At 49.9% G+C, this 17,544-nt stretch overlaps 1 protein-coding gene across 1 annotated transcript in view; it reads right to left on the reverse strand.

Annotated features, from left to right (window-relative positions):
* The window catches only part of USH1C (Usher syndrome 1C (autosomal recessive, severe)), a 50,681-nt gene that overhangs the window by 13,711 nt on the left and 19,426 nt on the right, over nucleotides 1–17,544 (reverse strand). Inside the window, exons 9-18 of the mRNA XM_011937438.1 lie at nucleotides 17,118–17,202; nucleotides 16,078–16,137; nucleotides 15,870–15,926; nucleotides 15,439–15,581; nucleotides 14,026–14,091; nucleotides 13,551–13,675; nucleotides 8,933–8,982; nucleotides 4,305–4,457; nucleotides 2,869–2,985; nucleotides 1,820–2,302 (exon numbers count right to left, since the gene is read on the reverse strand). Of these exons, the coding sequence (XP_011792828.1) occupies nucleotides 1,820–2,302; nucleotides 2,869–2,985; nucleotides 4,305–4,457; nucleotides 8,933–8,982; nucleotides 13,551–13,675; nucleotides 14,026–14,091; nucleotides 15,439–15,581; nucleotides 15,870–15,926; nucleotides 16,078–16,137; nucleotides 17,118–17,202 (1,339 nt within the window). The remainder of the gene's footprint in view (nucleotides 1–1,819; nucleotides 2,303–2,868; nucleotides 2,986–4,304; nucleotides 4,458–8,932; nucleotides 8,983–13,550; nucleotides 13,676–14,025; nucleotides 14,092–15,438; nucleotides 15,582–15,869; nucleotides 15,927–16,077; nucleotides 16,138–17,117; nucleotides 17,203–17,544) is intronic.

Raw genomic sequence — 17,544 nt, forward strand, 5'->3', positions numbered from 1 at the left:
ATCAATAACCATAGTTAATGTCTACTGAACATGCACGATGTGCCTGCCTCTCTTGCCATTCTTAACTTAGAATGTGTTCATATATTAACTTATTTGATTCGAATAGGTAGCTGCCATTAACATTCCTATTTTTGGACAGGGATGCCCAGGCTCAGATAGATGAAGTAGCATGGGTTCAAAGTCATCTTTGAACTTTGACTAGCGAGCTAGATAGCTAGTAAGTGGTAGAGCCAGGATTCAAACCCAGGCAGTCCGACTCCCTGCTACTCCAACTTGCCATATTTATGTTCCCTGCACTTACAATGCCCTTGCTCCCATCCTCCACATGTTGCCACCCCTCAAGGCTCAGCTCGTAAGCGCTCTACTCCACAGAGGTGTCTTCAACCTTCAGTTAGAACGAATCCCTCCCATAGCGCATGGCTTATGCATATTTTATAGCAGAAGCTTGCCTGGGCAGCAGCTCATCCTTCAGATGGCAAAGTCCTGGAAAGCACAGGCATGTCAATCTCCTCCATATCCTCTTTAGCACTGCTCCCCTCTTCCCCTCACAGAGAGAGGCCCCAGGCAGGTACTTAATCAATGTGGAATCAAATTTGTTGAGGAAAAGCTACTGCTCATCTTGATGGAGGCCACTTACAGAGAAAAATGTGCAAGGCTAACTCAGCCCTAGAAACCAGCTCGTGGCTGGGCTCTGGGGGAAGATGTCTCCAGAACAGGCAGATTTCTTCCTATCGAAGCTGCAGGGCTCACAATCCCAACCAGAGGTCCTGAAAGGGTCCCTCTGAGAGTCTCCCCCTGGAAGCCGCAGCCTTGCTAGCATCTGGCACTGTCTTCACTCCCACCTTCTTTGTAAGCTCTCCTGAGTGCTCTGAGATGCTTGTCCTGCTCTCCATGCAGGAACTCAAATTCATGCAGGGACAGTTAATAAAAACCACTGGTCAGGTGCTATTGACTATGCCCTCCCTCAGCAACCCCTGCTACCGTCAGCTGACATGAGATGTTTTTGCACTGACTCAAGCCTGGCCTCATGGCTACGGGAGCGGAATAATATTTTGTTTTTCCCTTCATGGGATCCAAGCTCCGTGTCTTCCTCAGAGATTGCATGTTTCAAAATAGTCTTTGGATTACAAATAATTAATAAGAAATATGCCTTTTTCAGAAAGACACGGTTCATCTTCCTAACATCCAAGAAAAACATTCCTATTCTTTTAATAGTAAATTATTTCTAGGAACTCTCTCTTCACTTTTTCTATAGCGGGAAATTGGCCAGAAATTTCTGGGTGTTACACTTCAAGCCAGTGCAGTTGGCCAGTACCGTAGAAAACAGCACTGGCGTGTCCTAACACTGCATTTGATGGTACAGCATTACCTGTGCCCTGCTTCCTCCTCCCCTCCTTTTCTCCTGCTAGATCAGGAGTCATTTCCCATATTCAAGGCTTTCTGGGATACTATCAGGAAATGACTGGATGTGACAGAGTGCTGGCTACTCATTAACATAGCCTTCCAAGTCCTGCATTGAAAGTTACCAGCCTACACTAGCAAAGAAGAGCTAAGAGAGAGCAATGACTATCAAATGGACACACTGTTGCTTACCCCAAAGGTCCCAGGCCATTCATCACACAATATAGCACTTCAAAATCAGTGGGAACCATATACATGCAGGATGTCCACACATGCACACGGAGGGGACATTCCTGGAAAATGGGGTGAGATGATGTTTCTTTCTGTCTCCACTCTCAGGAGCAGTGGAGGACATGGGAAACAGCGTTCTCCCCACTCTTCCTACTTCCAAACATAGCATACAGAACAGGGAGAGTACCTTTGGGGTGGGTGGGAAGCTCCGTTCAGGGACAGGGGAGTTGGTGGGCTTCCCACTGTGGTTCTTTGCCTCCCAGTCCTCCACTGGATTGCCTGTGTTCCCAGTGCGGAAGGGGTGGTTGCCCAGTGCTTCTTCCAGTGCCGAGGGCAGTGGGCGGGTGGGAGTGAGGTCTTGGGTGGGAATGGATGGAGGAGGAGGGATGGGAATAGGGGGTGGAGTGCGCTGCACCCATGGGGAGGACGAGGCACTCACATGGCCAGATGAGGGAAGGACAGGGGGCGCCGGGACCTTGTGGGGTGGGTTGGAGGGTGGAGGGTGGGGCATCACAGGCAAGGCAGAGGGAGTCTTGGGGGGATAGTAGAACATGTCCAAAGGGATGTCGTCCAAGTCAGTGGTGTGCAGGTGCAGTCCGCCTGCGAAGCGTCTCAAGGGTGGGGCCAGGGGAGACACAGAAGGCAGAGGAGGTGGGGGCCCTGTGGTCATCTGGGGGGATTGCAAGGAAGTTCTGTAACTGTGACTCTGATTAGCGCTCCACTTCCCGATACGTCGAGCACTATGCTCTTCTACTCTGTTTCTCTTGCTACTGGAGACCCATTACCCTTAAACCAGAACAATGGGGTACCAGTCCTCTGCCACCTGGATGCCCAGCTGAGCCCATACTAGGCTGCTGGTAGACAGTACCCAAATGCAGGAGAGCCCCAAGTTATGCCATCTGTGGATGGTAAGGTGTTCACATAGTTCATCCTCTAAACTGGAATGCCCTTGAGAGTGTCAGGGGGACTCTTAGTCATGATGCCAGGACAACAGGCCTGACTGGGACTATCTCAGATGAGCTGGGACTTAGTGTCACTCTGGGGGTATACCCAGAAATACAGACGTATCTCTCCTCCCCAAGAGGGGAGTGGGCTGGTAGGGGTGGGCCTGGACAGTGGATGGGCACCTGTGAGGCTAGTGACGTTTGCTAGTTGCCATCTCACCTCCCACTGTCCCCACAGTGGATCATTCTGAAGGCAGCAGGAGGGTCTGTGTGGAAAGAAGGGCTCTGTTACCTCTGAAATCTCATTATCAGCAGAGGAAATCTGCTCGAGGCGCGTTTGACAGAGCCTCTCCACCCAATATTGAATCTTTTCCGATTCTTCAAGGTCTTCCCGCTCTGTCTCAGACACCTGGGACCCAGGATCGGCGCAGAAAGGAGAGGACAAAGGGCACATTTGAATAACATGTGGACAGGAATAGCATGAAAGCACTCCTTTAAAAACTCCAGAGTACTGTGAGGTGCATCAGCTATCTAGAAGGAGACCTGGGCTTGTTCCAACTGGCCCTCAAGGAGGTGGCAACGAGGGAGAAGAGAGTGGCGTGGTGTCAAGTTCACTAAGCAGAACTTGTAGGCAAAATCAGAAATGGGGCTTATGTATTGTGAGGGATTAGCTGGATCCCAGATCCCCATGAACCCTGAGGCTCTTATGATTTTCCAAGAATGGTGTTTTTTAGCCTCCCCCCGCACATTCCAAGAGTTTAACTTGACTCTTTTTTTCCTGCTCCACTCTGCCTTGCTCTCAGGAGCACAATCTTATTTTTAATTTTGTAGCTATTTTGTTCATAATGTCAGACCTAATGCATTTCACATTTTCCAGGACTTCTCTGGTTTTATAATTGAATCAAATTGGCATTCTGATTCATGGATGCGTTAAAGAGAAGCAGAAACAATGATACCTCCTACAGCTGGGGAGTTAAGGTTACCCATCTCACCTAGCACAGGAATTATTCATGGTGGAAGGTTGCTTTGGACATGTCTGCAGGGGAACAGCCTCAGATATATTCCCAGGATGATGAGGTCGAGCCTCAGACACACCCTATGTTGATGGGAGCAGCCTTAAACTCATAGCCTGATTAATTGGGAGATAGCCTCAGACCTACCACCTGCATAAAGGGGTTAGTCTCAGACCCATATTCTCAGAGCCAAGCTAAGTTGGGTGGGAGGGTCTTGTCTTACAATAACCTGGGAAGGGAGGCCAGAATGATTCAGACTTGTAGACAGGTCAGTGGAAACATAAGTTCAAAGCTATAAGCAAGGCAGAAGGGTTAGCCTCAGACCATGCTCTGAGTAGCCTCAGAGGCATACCTAAGATGGAGAGGCCTAGCCTTAGACTCTGGTGGGGTAAAGTGAAGAGGACAGACTCAAGCCTCTAAGCCAGGTGTATCAAGGGCTAACCTGAGACCTACCATCTGGTCAGAAAGGCTAGCCTCAGACTCACACCCCCCCGAGCAAGGAGGCTAGTTTCAATTCCTAAGCCAGGAGCTAACCTCAGATGGCCCTGAGCAGATGGCATGATCTCTCTCTTCAGGCTGGGGAGCAGGGAAGGGCTTGCTCCACCCTTGTACGCCATTTGGGGAGAACAACTCCAGCTGGTCCTCTAGGAGCATGTGGGAAACGACCACATTGTGTCCTAGGGATGCTTGCCTGGCCTGCAGGCAGGACACGTACCTCCTGGGCCAGCCGGTTGATCTTTAGCTGCTTTTCCTTCTCCAGCATTTCCTCTTTCTCTTTGTAAAGCTTTTGCTCAAACTCCAGTTCTTTCTTATTCTTTCTCAAGTCCTGCAGGCTGTCATACTTGGCTTTCTTCTTATCTTTTCCTTTCTGAGTAGATGTGGCATTGTTTATATGACAAGTATTACAAATAGTGTCGACAGCACGGCACACAGGGCATCCAGTCCTCAGATAACACAACCATCCCATGGTGAGCCCCTCCCCCAGCTCTGTCTCACCACACTGGACATCAGACCTCAGGTTTAGGACAGGAAGGCCACTGTTACCTACTGCAGAGTGGAAGACACATTCTCTTTACCAGCCAGAAAGACTGGCTTATTAGTTCACTAACTAGCTGTGTAGCCTTGGCTAAGTTCCTTAACCTCTCTGGGCCTGATTTGCTTCATCTCCAAAATGGTAAAAATACCTCCCCCACAAGCTTGCCACCCAGTGCCAATGAAATAGCATCTATGAAAGAACTTTGTAAAAGTTTTGTATAAATAAAAATATAAAATAAAAATAAATAAGTGCTATATAAATAAAGGGCATTGTGTTGATTTTCCTGTATCTAGCACATGCTTTCTGCATCATCTCATGTTCAGATTCACAGATGCATCCTGGGACATTCCAGAGAAAATCTGGGAGGGCTGGCAAGCCTCATCTGTAGAGGTCCTGTCCTAAGCTAGAGGTGGTAGGAGTCACACTCAGACCTGGAGGCTCAGAGCCAGGGACATCAGATTTTACCCACATGCTTAAACTCTGAACTATTTCACACTGGAGAGTCTAGACCCACAGTTTCCTCTGAACTGGGCCCCTCTACTGAGGGCTAGCTGAAAACTGCAGGACTGGGAGGCAGGGGATGGAGGGAATGGCTTAACTGCTTTATACTCACCACCAGGGTTTTTTTTTTTTTTTTTTTTTTGAGACGGAGTTTCGCTTTGCCGCCCAGGCTGGAGTGCAGTGGCTGGATCTCAGCTCACTGCAAGCTCCGCCTCCCGGGTTCACGCCATTCTCCTGCCTCAGCCTCCCGAGTAGCTGGGATTACAGGTGCCCGCCACGTCGCCCGGCTAGTTTTTTGTATTTTTAGTAGAGACAGGGTTTCACCATGTTAGCCAGGATGGTCTCGATCTCCTGACCTCGTGATCTGCCCGTCTCGGCCTCCCAAAGTGCTGGGATTACAGGCTTGAGCCACCGCGCCCGGCCACCACCAGGGTTCTAGAGGATTTAGGGAGGGACATGAAAGGCAAATAGACTCCTTATTTTTCCTGTAGAAATTAGACCCACCGAGCCTGCATTCCTGGCTGCTTCTCTCATGGGGTTGCAGGGAAGCCAGGGGCTAAGGCAGGAAGAGAATGATCATTTATGAACTGCCTCTGTGCCAAGGGATTTACACCAATGATCTCCTATATAGGTTTATCCTCATTCTTTGGTGAAGGAGCTGAGGCTCAGAGAGGTAAAGTCCCTTGTTCAATGTCAGACATCTTGTAAGTGATGGTGCCAGGATTTGAGGCCCCAGTTTTTCTATGGTGCCCTGATGAGCTGGGGACAAGGGAAACACGGTAGGAGGGAGGGTCAGCCCCCATCATGCACAGCGTGGAGGACACAGTGAACACTCAGGAGAGGGGCAGCAGAGACAGCCCACACCCTGGGCAATTTCTGGGGCAAAGAGGAAACCCCCTGTTCACTGAGCTCACTCACGCCCCCAACGAGCCTTCTGGGGATCTGCTCTTGAATTTCCTGAATCATCGTAGCCTCCAAGGCCAGGAATGAGAAACTGAGCTCCCTAGCAATGGACACACAACATTCGTCCACAGCTGGAGGGACTTGGTGGGCCATTATGGACCTCTGAGGACTCTTCCTAGCTCCTCTTCTAAAGACACACACCTCTGTGCACTGCTAATGTGTTCTGGAAATGGTCACCTCTGGGACCCCCCTCCAGAGCAGTGTATGAGCCTCTCGAGAAAATGGTTCTCACTGCTTCAGAGTGCTGTTTGGTTCCTTGTCTACCTTGTTCACTAGACTCAGTTGATAGATGAATCCCTGCCATCATAGTAGAGATTCAGACAGCAATTTCCCAAGAGAAGCCAGAAACACTGCCTAATGGTAGCTTGCTAGAGTAAGAGCCTGGCCTCCTCCAGGACCACCATGAGGAGAATGGCCATTCTGTTGCTTTAAAAAAAAAAAAACTACCAGTGCTAAGATTATAGAGTCAGGGCTTCTGGGCGGGGTAGTAGTCAGTTTCTGTCTCATGCCCAAGAAATTCACATCTGTACAGATGCAGAGGGCAGGTTGCCCAGTGGCATTTCCCACTGATCTCAGACTAGCCCCACACAGGTTACTTAGCTGTGTGTGAATCTGCCTTCCCTGCCAGACGATGGGCTCCTGCAAGTAGGGCTGGTCTGTATGAGTGACTTAAGCAATTCTGATGAAAGGGCTTAGTCAGAATCATGAATCCTTCAGGCCCCGGCATAAATTCTGTGGGGCCAAAGGCCTGGGAAACTTGAGCCCCAGAGGGATTTACTGCCAAACTGGAAATAGAAGACATTGAATCTTTATATTATTATTATTATTATTTTCTTGAAATACGGTCCTGCTCTGTCACCCAGGCTGGAGTGCAGTGGTGCAATCTTGGCTCACTGCAGCCTCCACCTCCAGGGTTCAAGTGATTCTCCTGCCTCAGCCTCCTGAGTAGCTGGGATTACAGGCATGTGCCACCACACCCGGCTAATTTTTGAATTTTTAACAGAGACAGGGTTTCACCCTGTTGGCCAGGCTGGTCTTGAACTCTCAACCTCAGGTGATTCGCCTGTTTCAGCCTCCCATAGTGCTAGGATTACAGGCATGAGCTGAATCTTTCTATTTTTTAATAAGGGGAATTTATGCACAGATGATCATGGCCATGGATGCCCACTTGCATTTCCTGGGGACTTGGCGTTCCAGCTGCTGGGAGACAAAGAGTCTCTCACGGCTCTAGAAAAAATGATGATGGGTTTTCAGAGCCAGGACGAGGGGCATGGTTCTGTTGTCCTTTCAGCTGTCAGTTACATCCATGGCCTGTCAGTTACATCCATGGCCCATCAGTTACAACATTCCTTTTGGTCCAGACTGAGAGGGGAGGCAGATAGGGCGATTGTGCTATTGATTTTACTCAGAAGCAATTTTTCTCTTTTTTTGGAAGTGAAAATGAAAACCAAAATGCCAGCGGTTTCTGGAATAAGTAGATTAAGGAATAGGGGAAAGGCAGCCCTAATTCTTTATCGACAGCACTTTCAAGGACATGATTTCTGATGGGAGGTGGTATATGGAGAAGATTCTAGTTCTTTTACGTTTACATGTTATTAGTGTCTGAAAAAGATTTGACATATCTGTCTCCTTTATTATTTTTTTCGAGTAAAATTCTATGTGTGTGTGTGTGTGTGTGAGTGTGTGTTTTGTCCTCTCTAGCTGAGTTCCAGTAGAGGCAGTATATAGAGAAGAATTAGAAATCTAACCCAATGAGGCATCCTAAGCCACCAAAATCAGCCTGTCAAGTGAAACAGATAGTCTTATGAGACCAAGGCCTTTCTGAGACCAGGACAATGTGGGAAGGAATTCCCTGAGGAACTCTGTTCCAAGTTTATTCAGTGCTGTACAAATCATGATCTATTTTCCTAGATACAGGCATTTACCTCTGTCAGGAAAAATATTACTGTTTGTTATTTTAATAGCAATGTGCTGGAGGAAGGGGGTAGATTTTCCTGGCACAGTTAATATTCCCATTTTACAGGCAGGGAGAAGTTATATATCCTCAAGGTCACTCAGCTGCCAGTGCTCTGGTTTCTGGGAGACCGACATCTTGCCAGAAAGCGCTGGTCAAGTGATAACATCCAATTTAGCTCACCCAGATTTATGCTGTTGCCTGACTTCCAAATACCAAGTCATCTCGAATGTCCAATTACAGATATTAACAGCAATGTTTTCACAATCAAATGTCAATGTGATTTAGAAAGACAAGGACAAGAGAGTTTTACAAGGCCTGGAGATATTGTAATAAGATTTAGAGAGAAAATTAAAGGTCCTAGAGATTGGAAAAATGCATTATCCTGGGCACATGCAGAGATATTCCTAGGAGAAGGCTGTGCTTGGAGTGGGTCTCTGTCCGGACCTGAGGCAGCAAATCTCCACCTCGTCAGCCAGGCTGCATCTGGCACAGCTGGTCTCATAACATGCACTAGGTACAGCCACCCTGATAATTCGCTCTGTCTGTCCCCAAGCTTCTGGCCTTAGTCTCTAGTTCTACTTGACAGAGAAACAAGGAGAAGCTTCCTGCCCCTTTCCTGTGCCCATCAGGGCCGGCGCTGATGCACACAGTGCCAGATGGTACTTGGGTAGGTCTCACACCATGGATCCTTCTCCCAATGTTGCCTTTGCAATGGCACCCTGCCATTTGATGTCAGCCTGACACAGAGATGCAGATGGGGTTAGCCTTTCAAGTGAACAGGCCAAGTCACACCATTTAGTGTTGATAGGACAAGGAATGTTTGGGGAAAGCCAAAACCCACAGCAAACTCAGCAGCACACCAGCACAGCACCCAACCCTGTCCTACCTTCCGGATAGTTGGGAATTTGCCATCGTAACGATAAAACCACCCAAAAGCTATAAGAACACAGATAACAAAATGATGAGACACAGTTCATTCAGCTCAGCCAGAGCATCCATGGGCAGCAGATGGGAGCTGGGTTCCCAAGGAATGCATGGCTTTGTGAGATGAACAGCATTGGCCGATCCGACAGCAAAACTTCACCCTTTGTCTAACTCTGCTTACCTGGCCTTGCGTTGGTTGCAGAACAGGCCTAAGACCACCTGAGAAAAGCCCCAGTTCCCAGGCCCTGGGTCACTCTCAAATGCCTCTCCCCAGGACACTGGCTTCAGAAGTCAGGCCCAGAACATCAAAGAGAAAACCCCTCGTGGAAGGATGAGCTTTTCCAAATCACAGTCTTCACATACAAAGCCTTTTTGAAAGACAACAAGGCCTTTTCTAACCCATGTCTGCTCCCTCCATACAAGAAATGGCTCAAGACAAAAGGGAGCCTGGGTGTCTGCCTAGAACTGTTGTTCGACACAACAAAACTGGCTTGTCTCATAGTGCAGGCCAAGTCCTGCACTTTCAACATTGAAAGAGAAGGCAGTGGCTGGGACAGCTCTGGGAAGGACAGCTCCAGCAGGAGTGGGCAGGAGATATGCCCCCAGAAAACATATCCTCATCCAGGCCAGATAACCAGTGCACCAGCCCCCTTCCTCCCCTAGGCCACAGCTCCACAAAGTAATAACCCCAATCTGAAGCTCCCTGGGGCCAAGAACGATGGCTGAATTACCCACCCCGGACCAGCCTGAATGCCGGAACAGGGTGCTGAAAACCCCCTGCTGGACCAGACACTACCTCCTTAGTTGCTGGATTTGGGAGTGGTCTAGGGGGTCCTGGGGGAGGGGCCAGAGCAGCAGAGGGGGAATTTGGCAATATCTAAATATTCGAGCCAGCGTTTCAGTGGTACCGGTGTGCGACAGCTGATCTACCACCCTCGGGGTTGAGTCCTGTCCTCTACGCTTTGTGTACAGTGCTTCGGCCAAGCCAGGGCTTGGAAGAGCTTTACAGACTCTAGTGGCCCCTATACATGCCGGCCCCCTGAAGCTGGGTGTTTGCACTGTGGTCAGGAGGAGGCGAGCAGGGCAAGCAGAGCAGCCAGGCCAGGGAGCAAAGCGGGGGCGCGAACCTGCTCTCCCTGCTCCTCCGTGCCTCCATCCGGGTCATCTGTGGGCTCGAGCTCAGGCTCCACTCCCTGATCTACCGGGGAAAAGAGGAGGAAGCTGGTGAACCAAAAGGGACTTGGGAGACCAAGAGGCTGGAGAAGCTTCTCAGGAGTGTGGAGAGCTGTGATCAGCTTCCTCCAGGGGAGCTGTGAGGTCAGGGGCAGGGGACAGAGGTCAGGAGCACAGAGCAAAGGTTTTTTGCTCTGAGCTGGTGCATACAGTGCTTTCAACCTTGGCAGCTTTAGTTTACCTGTCTGTACAAAGGGCTAACAACAGGAAACTCAGATCTGAGGGCAGCGTGAGAACCATTTTGTAGGATGTTGGGCTGAAGGCTGGGAAGTGCAGTGAGGGGGATGGGAATATCTGAGAATCACACACATTTGAGGGCAAGGGGCTGCAAAGGGAGAAAGACCCTCCTGCCTTCTGCTTATCACCCTTGCCTTGGAGTTCTGGGTCCCCAGGGGATGTCTGAACAGTGTGGGCAGCAGATGGAGGCTGAAGGTCCTGAGGAGGTGGGGACATCCCAAAAGGTAAAAGGGGCACCTGCAGTTAGGAAGACCTGAATTTTGACATAATGTGGAGAGAAGAGCACACCCTCCATTCCAGTGTTTCCAGCTTGGACTCTGGCCTCCCTAGGACTCTGGAAGGTAGTGTACCAGTTTGCTTGTGAACTGCTTTTTAATATTTTATAAGCTTAACAGAACTTGCCCATTGGCCTATGCAAAGTCTGTTAAGTTCTTTGGCTTTTGGCTCAAATTACATTTACCCAACAGTGGAACCCTGATGCTCCCTTACTAACAAGGGCTACTTAATAAAACAATGGAACACAAATGATTATTTAACAGTTTGTTAGGAAAATAACCTCAACTTCCAAATCATGGGGTCTCTTGTGGTGGAAGTGAGGGAGATAGTTGATGGGGCCTTGGATAGAGAGAGAAGGTTGGAGATCTCTTAAACATCTCCCTCTTTCAAGAATCCCTCAGCTACTGGATCCTTAGTCAAGGCTGCCCCCTCAACTCCCATGCAACCACCTACTGCCTAAGCTAAGGGAAGGTCTGTTAGGAGCCTCCATGGTGGTGTCCTGGCTTTCAGGGCTTGGCAAAATGTTGGGGGTCTGCTGGATTAGCCATGGGTAGGTGGGCTGCAGCAATTTTAAAAGCTCCCTGGGGCAGGTTGGGGGGCAGTCAGTCCCAGGCACATCATTAGGACGAGTGACTTCATTTTCTAGGTAAGAGATGCCCCATGCTCTTTTATTTTAAAAAAATGCAGGGCCCGGGGTCAGGCGCGGTGGCTCTTGCCTGTAATTACAGCACTTTGGGAGGTGGAGATGGGCAGATCACTTGAGGTCGGGAGTTCAAGACCAGCCTGACCAACATGGTGAAACCCCCTCTCTACTAAAAATACAAAATTAGCCGGGCATGGTGGCGCATGCCTGTAGTCCCAGCTACTTGGGAGGCTGAGGCAGGAGAATTGCTTGAACCTGGGAGGCAGAGGTTGCGGTGAGCTGAGATCACACCATTGTACTCCAGCCTGGGCAACAAGAGCGAAACTCCGTCTCAAGAAAAAAGAAAAGAAAAAAAAAAAAAAAGCAGGGCCCACCCCTTGCAGGCATAGAAGCCTGAGTCAGGTATAACCCATTGCAAACTGGGTCCCTGAGTTGAAGGGTGGTTGGGTAGGAGCTGGCTGGGGCCCAGGCCTGCTAGACCATGCTAGCCCCTGGGGAATAGGGAGTGAGGCAGGAGGTGAGCTGGCTCAGGGACCTCACTGCATTTCCTGCCTTAGGTCCAAATGAGAATTAAATTGCTGGTGCATACGGAGACAGATAGAGGCAGCAGCTGTCCCAGCTCAGCAGGCAGGTGGGGGTCATCCATCCTGTGCTTTGTGGAGCTGCCTAAGATTACATTTACCTTGAGCAAATGCAAAATTCTTCATCTTTTTATTCAAGGAGCTTGATTTGGTTAAAAAGCACTAAATAAATAACTAGCTAGTGAAAGGGTTTTTATTTTCTATTGTTCCTGAGAGGGTGTGTTTGCTGTGAAGCTGAGGCCCAATTTCTTGGAAGGTACCAAATTGACTAGGATTACTTCCATGAGAAGCAATTAAAATCGATTTCTCTCCTGAAGCTCCTGTTTCACTCATAAGAGCAAATTAGCTGCCCGTCTGAAACAGGGATCATTCATTGGGAGCTTAGCTCTGGCCACATCCTCAACTGATACTGAATGTCATGGGGGAGGCCGATGAGAGTGTGCTTTGTCCTTTGGAGAGGACCAGGAGATGATACTGCCCTGCTGCCAGGAAGAAATGTGTTGGGAGCTGCTTGCCTGCACCAGAGAGGGGTGAAATGGAACCATCCAGATACCCTGCACCTCTTCCTTGGTGCAAATGGCCTGTGTTGGCAGGTTGACATTCCCATAGGTCTCAGATGTGACCCAAAGTTGGGGACAGAGCTGTTGAGACCCCATCACAGCATGCCAAATGACTGCCCCACAGCAGAGATGGGGAACCTGGGCTCTTGAGTCCAGATTCGCCCCTAGCTGGAGGTTCCTAGGTCAGCTGAGCGCAATCAGCTGGAGTAAGACCTGTGTCAACTATAAGTCAAAACAGCTGGAAGGCAGGAGTAAGGACCCAACCAGCAATCCTGGACTTGTGGTTGTCATAACCTCCGTTTTCCTCTGGCACTGTAGGCTGCCTCTTAAAGAGGCATCTGGAAACCGGGGTTGAGAAGGTGGTCAGGGAGCAGGTGGTACAGGCCTGGACTGAAACTGGAGGTGAGGATGTGGGACAGATGAAGAGAGGAGATAGTAAGGAGAATATGAGCTGAGGCTCCAGAATAGCATGGCCACAGCCCACAGCTGGGTGTCTGGGAGAAGCTTCCTAGTCCTGTTCCTGCCTCCATCCTTGGAGTGGCGTGACGGTGGTCCACGTACAGGGATATAGGGGCTGGAGACACTTAGTAAGCTTCTCCCACAGTTATGAATCAGCCTTGGACCACCAGAGCCCTTCTCTGATGTGAGCTCCTTCCTCTCTTTTTTGCTGCTGGCTTCACCCCAGGCCCTGTTCAGAACAAAGTAGGAGGAGGACCCGACACCCAAAACACTAGGACGGTAATCTCATGAGCTAGTCCACTTTTGCCATGGCCCTTACTCCCTCTTCAGCAGCCTGACAGCCTGCCCGCATCAGTGTTGTGTGGGGCCTGGGAGCTGGGTATGTGGAGCTGGCCCGTGAACAAGCGGAGCAGACAGATCCCTCCTACCTTGATGCTGGGGCAGATGGTCTCTGACCCACAGCTGCCCCTCCATGAAGGAACCACAGCCCAGAGCACCAAGGGCTATTTACCTGGGGGTGGTGGTGAGGGGAGGGAGGGCCAGCATTTCTGTCTAGTCCCCTTAGCCTCTACCCCGGCTCATGAAACTTACACTTTGGCTTGCGAAGGGGTACTGGGTGCACCTCAGCAGTGATGGTTTTAGGCAAGAGTAGCTGTTCCTTTGAGCCCCAGTCTTCTTCCCATTGCTTCTTAAACTTCTCTTCCTCCTCCACAATCCTGAAATGAGACCCCCATGCCTGTTATTGGAGTCAGAACCTTCATAGGCCCATCTCCTACATTTCGGAGAGACCCAGCGAGCCCGGAGGAAGCCTCGTGGTTCTAGCTGTGGTGAATCAAGCAAAGTCCCAGAGCTTATATTCTAAATTGAGTGTGAACCCCACCTTGGCAATTATATGAGACTATGTTCCAGTTACTATAATATGACAGGCTTTACTACAAATAAAGGACGACCCACCAAGGGGTGAGAGAACCAGGTAAACTGGTCCTGGAGGCAGCCTCTGGCTGACTGCACTCCCCTGAGCATACTAATGTTCATGCACAGACACGCGTGGGGCCGAGGTACTCACTGTTCCATCTCCTTCCGGTATCTCTCATTTTCCTCTGCTGCCTTCTGGGCAATTTCTTTTCTCCTTCTGAAACACAAATGCAGACTGGCATGTTTGGCCCTATGCAAGAGAAATGAACTCTTCCTTACTGTGAATTCTTGATTTGAGAAAAGTTCGAAATGATTTTTCTCCAGGCTTCCTTCCTAGGAGGCCTGGACCAGCTTTGGTTTTGGGGGATGTTATCTAACAAAGACTAGGCCCTGTGCTCTTGTATGGTTTTGTCTGGCATGGCTAAGCAGAGATGCTGGGCTGCGGGAGCAGGGAAGCAGATCCACGTGAAGGCCACACTTCATGCACCCTCCTCCAAATACTTAGGTAAGGTGACCGATGACAGGTGGGGCCTGGACTGACCCCAGGAGCAAAGCAGGGGCTCCTAGCCAGGTGGAATACTCCCAGCTAACTCTGTGATGGGGGAGATGGGGACAGCCTTTCCTCTTTCCTTTTCAAAATGCATTGATTGATTGAGACAAAGTCTCACTTTGCACCCAGGAGTTCAGTGGTGCAATCTCGGCTCACTGCAACCTCTGCCTCCCAGGTTCAAGTGATTCTCGTGCCTCAGCCTCCCGAGAAGCTGGGATTACAGTCGCATGCCACCATGTCCAGCTAATTTTTTTGTATTTTTAGTAGAGACACGATTTCACCATGTTGGCCAGGCTGGTCTCGAACTCCTGACCTCAAATGATCTGCCAGCCTTGACCTCCCAAAGTGCTGGGATTACAGGGTGTGAGCCACCACGTCTAGCCATGAAATACTTTTAAATGCCTAGAATGTATTTGGGTTTGCATCTTGACAGTAGTTTTTGATTTACGAATTGCGCATCCCATTTATTCTCTTAGGTCATGATTTCAATCGTCCTGGACAGGGACAAGCTTTATCACTATAGGCAGGGCAGCCCTGTGGGGACTTGCCAGATTGCCTGGGGGTGATCCCAGCTTGGCCACGTGTGACTTTGGACACAAGTGGCTTCACCTCTCTGAGTGTCAGTCTCCACACCTGTAAAATGGGGTTAATACTCTCTACCTCTACCTCCCAGGGCTATTGTGGGAATTAAGAAACATAAACAAGGCCCTAATACAATGCCAGCCTTATAGAGGTACTTGACAAATGTTAGCTAGTAGCTAATCCTAGCTAGCTAGAGCCTACTGCTAGTAGGATGCTTATTTTCCACATTCTTGGAATCTTGGAAGTCAGGGGTCTCTGCTCAGCAAGGAGGAAGGGGCCAAGGATGGATACACTGACCTACCACCAAACTCATCTGGTCTGAGGACTGGCCACCAGGGAGGAGGAGGAAATTAGCTGGGGACACAGCAGGCAGGAAACAAGCTAGGTGGGGTTGTATGGTGGGGCAGGGCATCCAGGGCTGGCTGCACTCACTGCCGCTCCATCTCCTGCTGCTCCTGGAGGATCTTGTTGGACTCCATCGCCAGCCGCTTCTGCATGAGAAGCTCCTGCCGCTGCAGCTCACGCTGCCGCGCCTCTGCCAGCCGCTCCCGGTCTGTCATGAACAGCTCCCGGCCCTGGTGGGAGAAAAGAGGCCCCTTGCTCAGCCCCTGGGGAACCTGGGGATCCCCTGCCACACCCCTGGGGGCCGAGATGCAGGTGGTCTTCTCAGCACCATCAGGCACAGTGGCTCCCGCAATCCCTGACCCAAACTTCTTGCTGGGCAGAAGTCCTCTCCCTCCCTCTGCTCTGTCAGAGCTTCAGGGAAGGAGACCTGCCACCCTGGGAGTGTGTGGCAGAGATCAAAGGTCAGAGGGGCTGGGGATGAGGGTCAAGGGGCTCCCACCAGCTCATTCTGGACTTACAGCTCCAGCTACGATGGAGATGGTCAGGCTGCGGCTACTCTTCAGCACGTTCACAGCCTGTGGGGACAGAAGGACAGTGGGTCGAGGCCTGACAGACTACAGCAGTCCAGGCAGAGAGCACAGAAGGCCCCAGGCTTCAGGGTGGTGGGGGTGAGAAGTGGGGTGTGGAGATGACAAGGGCCAGCAGGTGAAGACCCCCACATCTCACCTCCTTGTGGTCCAGGTTAGAGAAGTCGATGCCATTGACTTCGACAATCTGGTCCCCTGTCTGGTGGGGAAGTGGAAAAAGATTAGTGTGTTTACGCTATCTGTATACTTGCTCATCTGCAGGACGGGCTCCCCCAGGGGCTCTGGGTCAGATGCTGGGTCTTCAAGTGGCTGTACCTCAGTTCCTCCTGATGAATGGAGCAGTTGGAAAGCTCTGGTGGAGCTCTGGGAGGGCTTAAAGCTGACCCTGGCACTCCCCTACTTCATAACTACCTTATCAACTATCAAATATTATACCATTACATGTTCTTTTTTTGGCTAAATTTGATGACATTTGCTTTAGAAATCACAGTTTGTAGATGCGGAAACTTTTGAGCTTCTCATTTAGCAGAGGCTGTGTTGAATCGTCATAACAGAATAGCTAACATTCACTGATCACTTACAGTGTGCTTGGCACAGTTCTAGTATACGTATTAATTACTTTAACCCACACAACAACCTTGGAAGAAAGGCTTTATTATCCCCATCTTATAGGTAAGGAAACTGAAGCACAGAGACATGAAGTAACTTGTCCAAAGAAGAGGTTAAGGGTTCCTGCTTTGGGATGAGACCACCTAGGTTTGAATTCCAGCCCTACCATGCTAGGTACACGATTTCAGAAAAATCATATACTTTCTCTGGGTCTCAGTTTCCTCATATGTAAAGTGGAGATAATGGTGGCACTTAATCCTCAGCATTCTTGTGAAGTGTAAAGGGCGTGGAACAATGTCCGACGCAAGTGGACCCTGAAGGTCCGCTCTTTGATTACCATTATGACATTCCCAAGCTCACGACCAACAACTATCAGAGCTATGGGAGGCTGCAGAAGGGTCAAATGTCCCCACTCTGTGAAGCCTTCTCTGCAGGGTGGGTAGGGCTCCTCCTGATCAGTGACTGCTGAAAGAGGGCCATGTGGAAAGGCACCTGCCCCTGTCACCGTGAGATCACAGTCTGACCCAGTTTCCAGTGGGCCCCCACTGGGGCCGGCTCAGCGTCACTCACCTCCAATCCCACCTCAGCAGACAGGGAGCCAGGTTTCACGTGGCTGATGAAGATGCCAGGCTTCTGGATGGGGCCGCTGGAAATGCTGCGGGAGGTGGGAAATGTGTGCTTAGGATACAGGTCACTCATGAACTCAGGACTGAAGGCCCTCGGCTGCCTACCTCTTCAGCCTCTATCTCCCCGTCCAGCCTGATTTCTACTGCTACCCTGGGCAACAGCCACAGAAAACTCCTTGTAATTCTTCCCACCCAATCTCTCACCTAATATACCTCATATGTTGTTTCTTTTTTCTTTCTAGCACTTTCCTGTCCATTCCTTAAGAACCAAATGCTATCCCTTATATAAGATTTTCAGCAGATCCTCTTTTTTTAAAAATTTATTTTTTAGAGACAGAGTCTCGCTCTGTTGCCCAGGTTGGAGTGCAGTG

Source organism: Colobus angolensis, unplaced genomic scaffold, assembly GCF_000951035.1.
Source record: "Colobus angolensis palliatus isolate OR3802 unplaced genomic scaffold, Cang.pa_1.0 Scaffold164, whole genome shotgun sequence".
NCBI lineage: Eukaryota > Metazoa > Chordata > Mammalia > Primates > Cercopithecidae > Colobus > Colobus angolensis.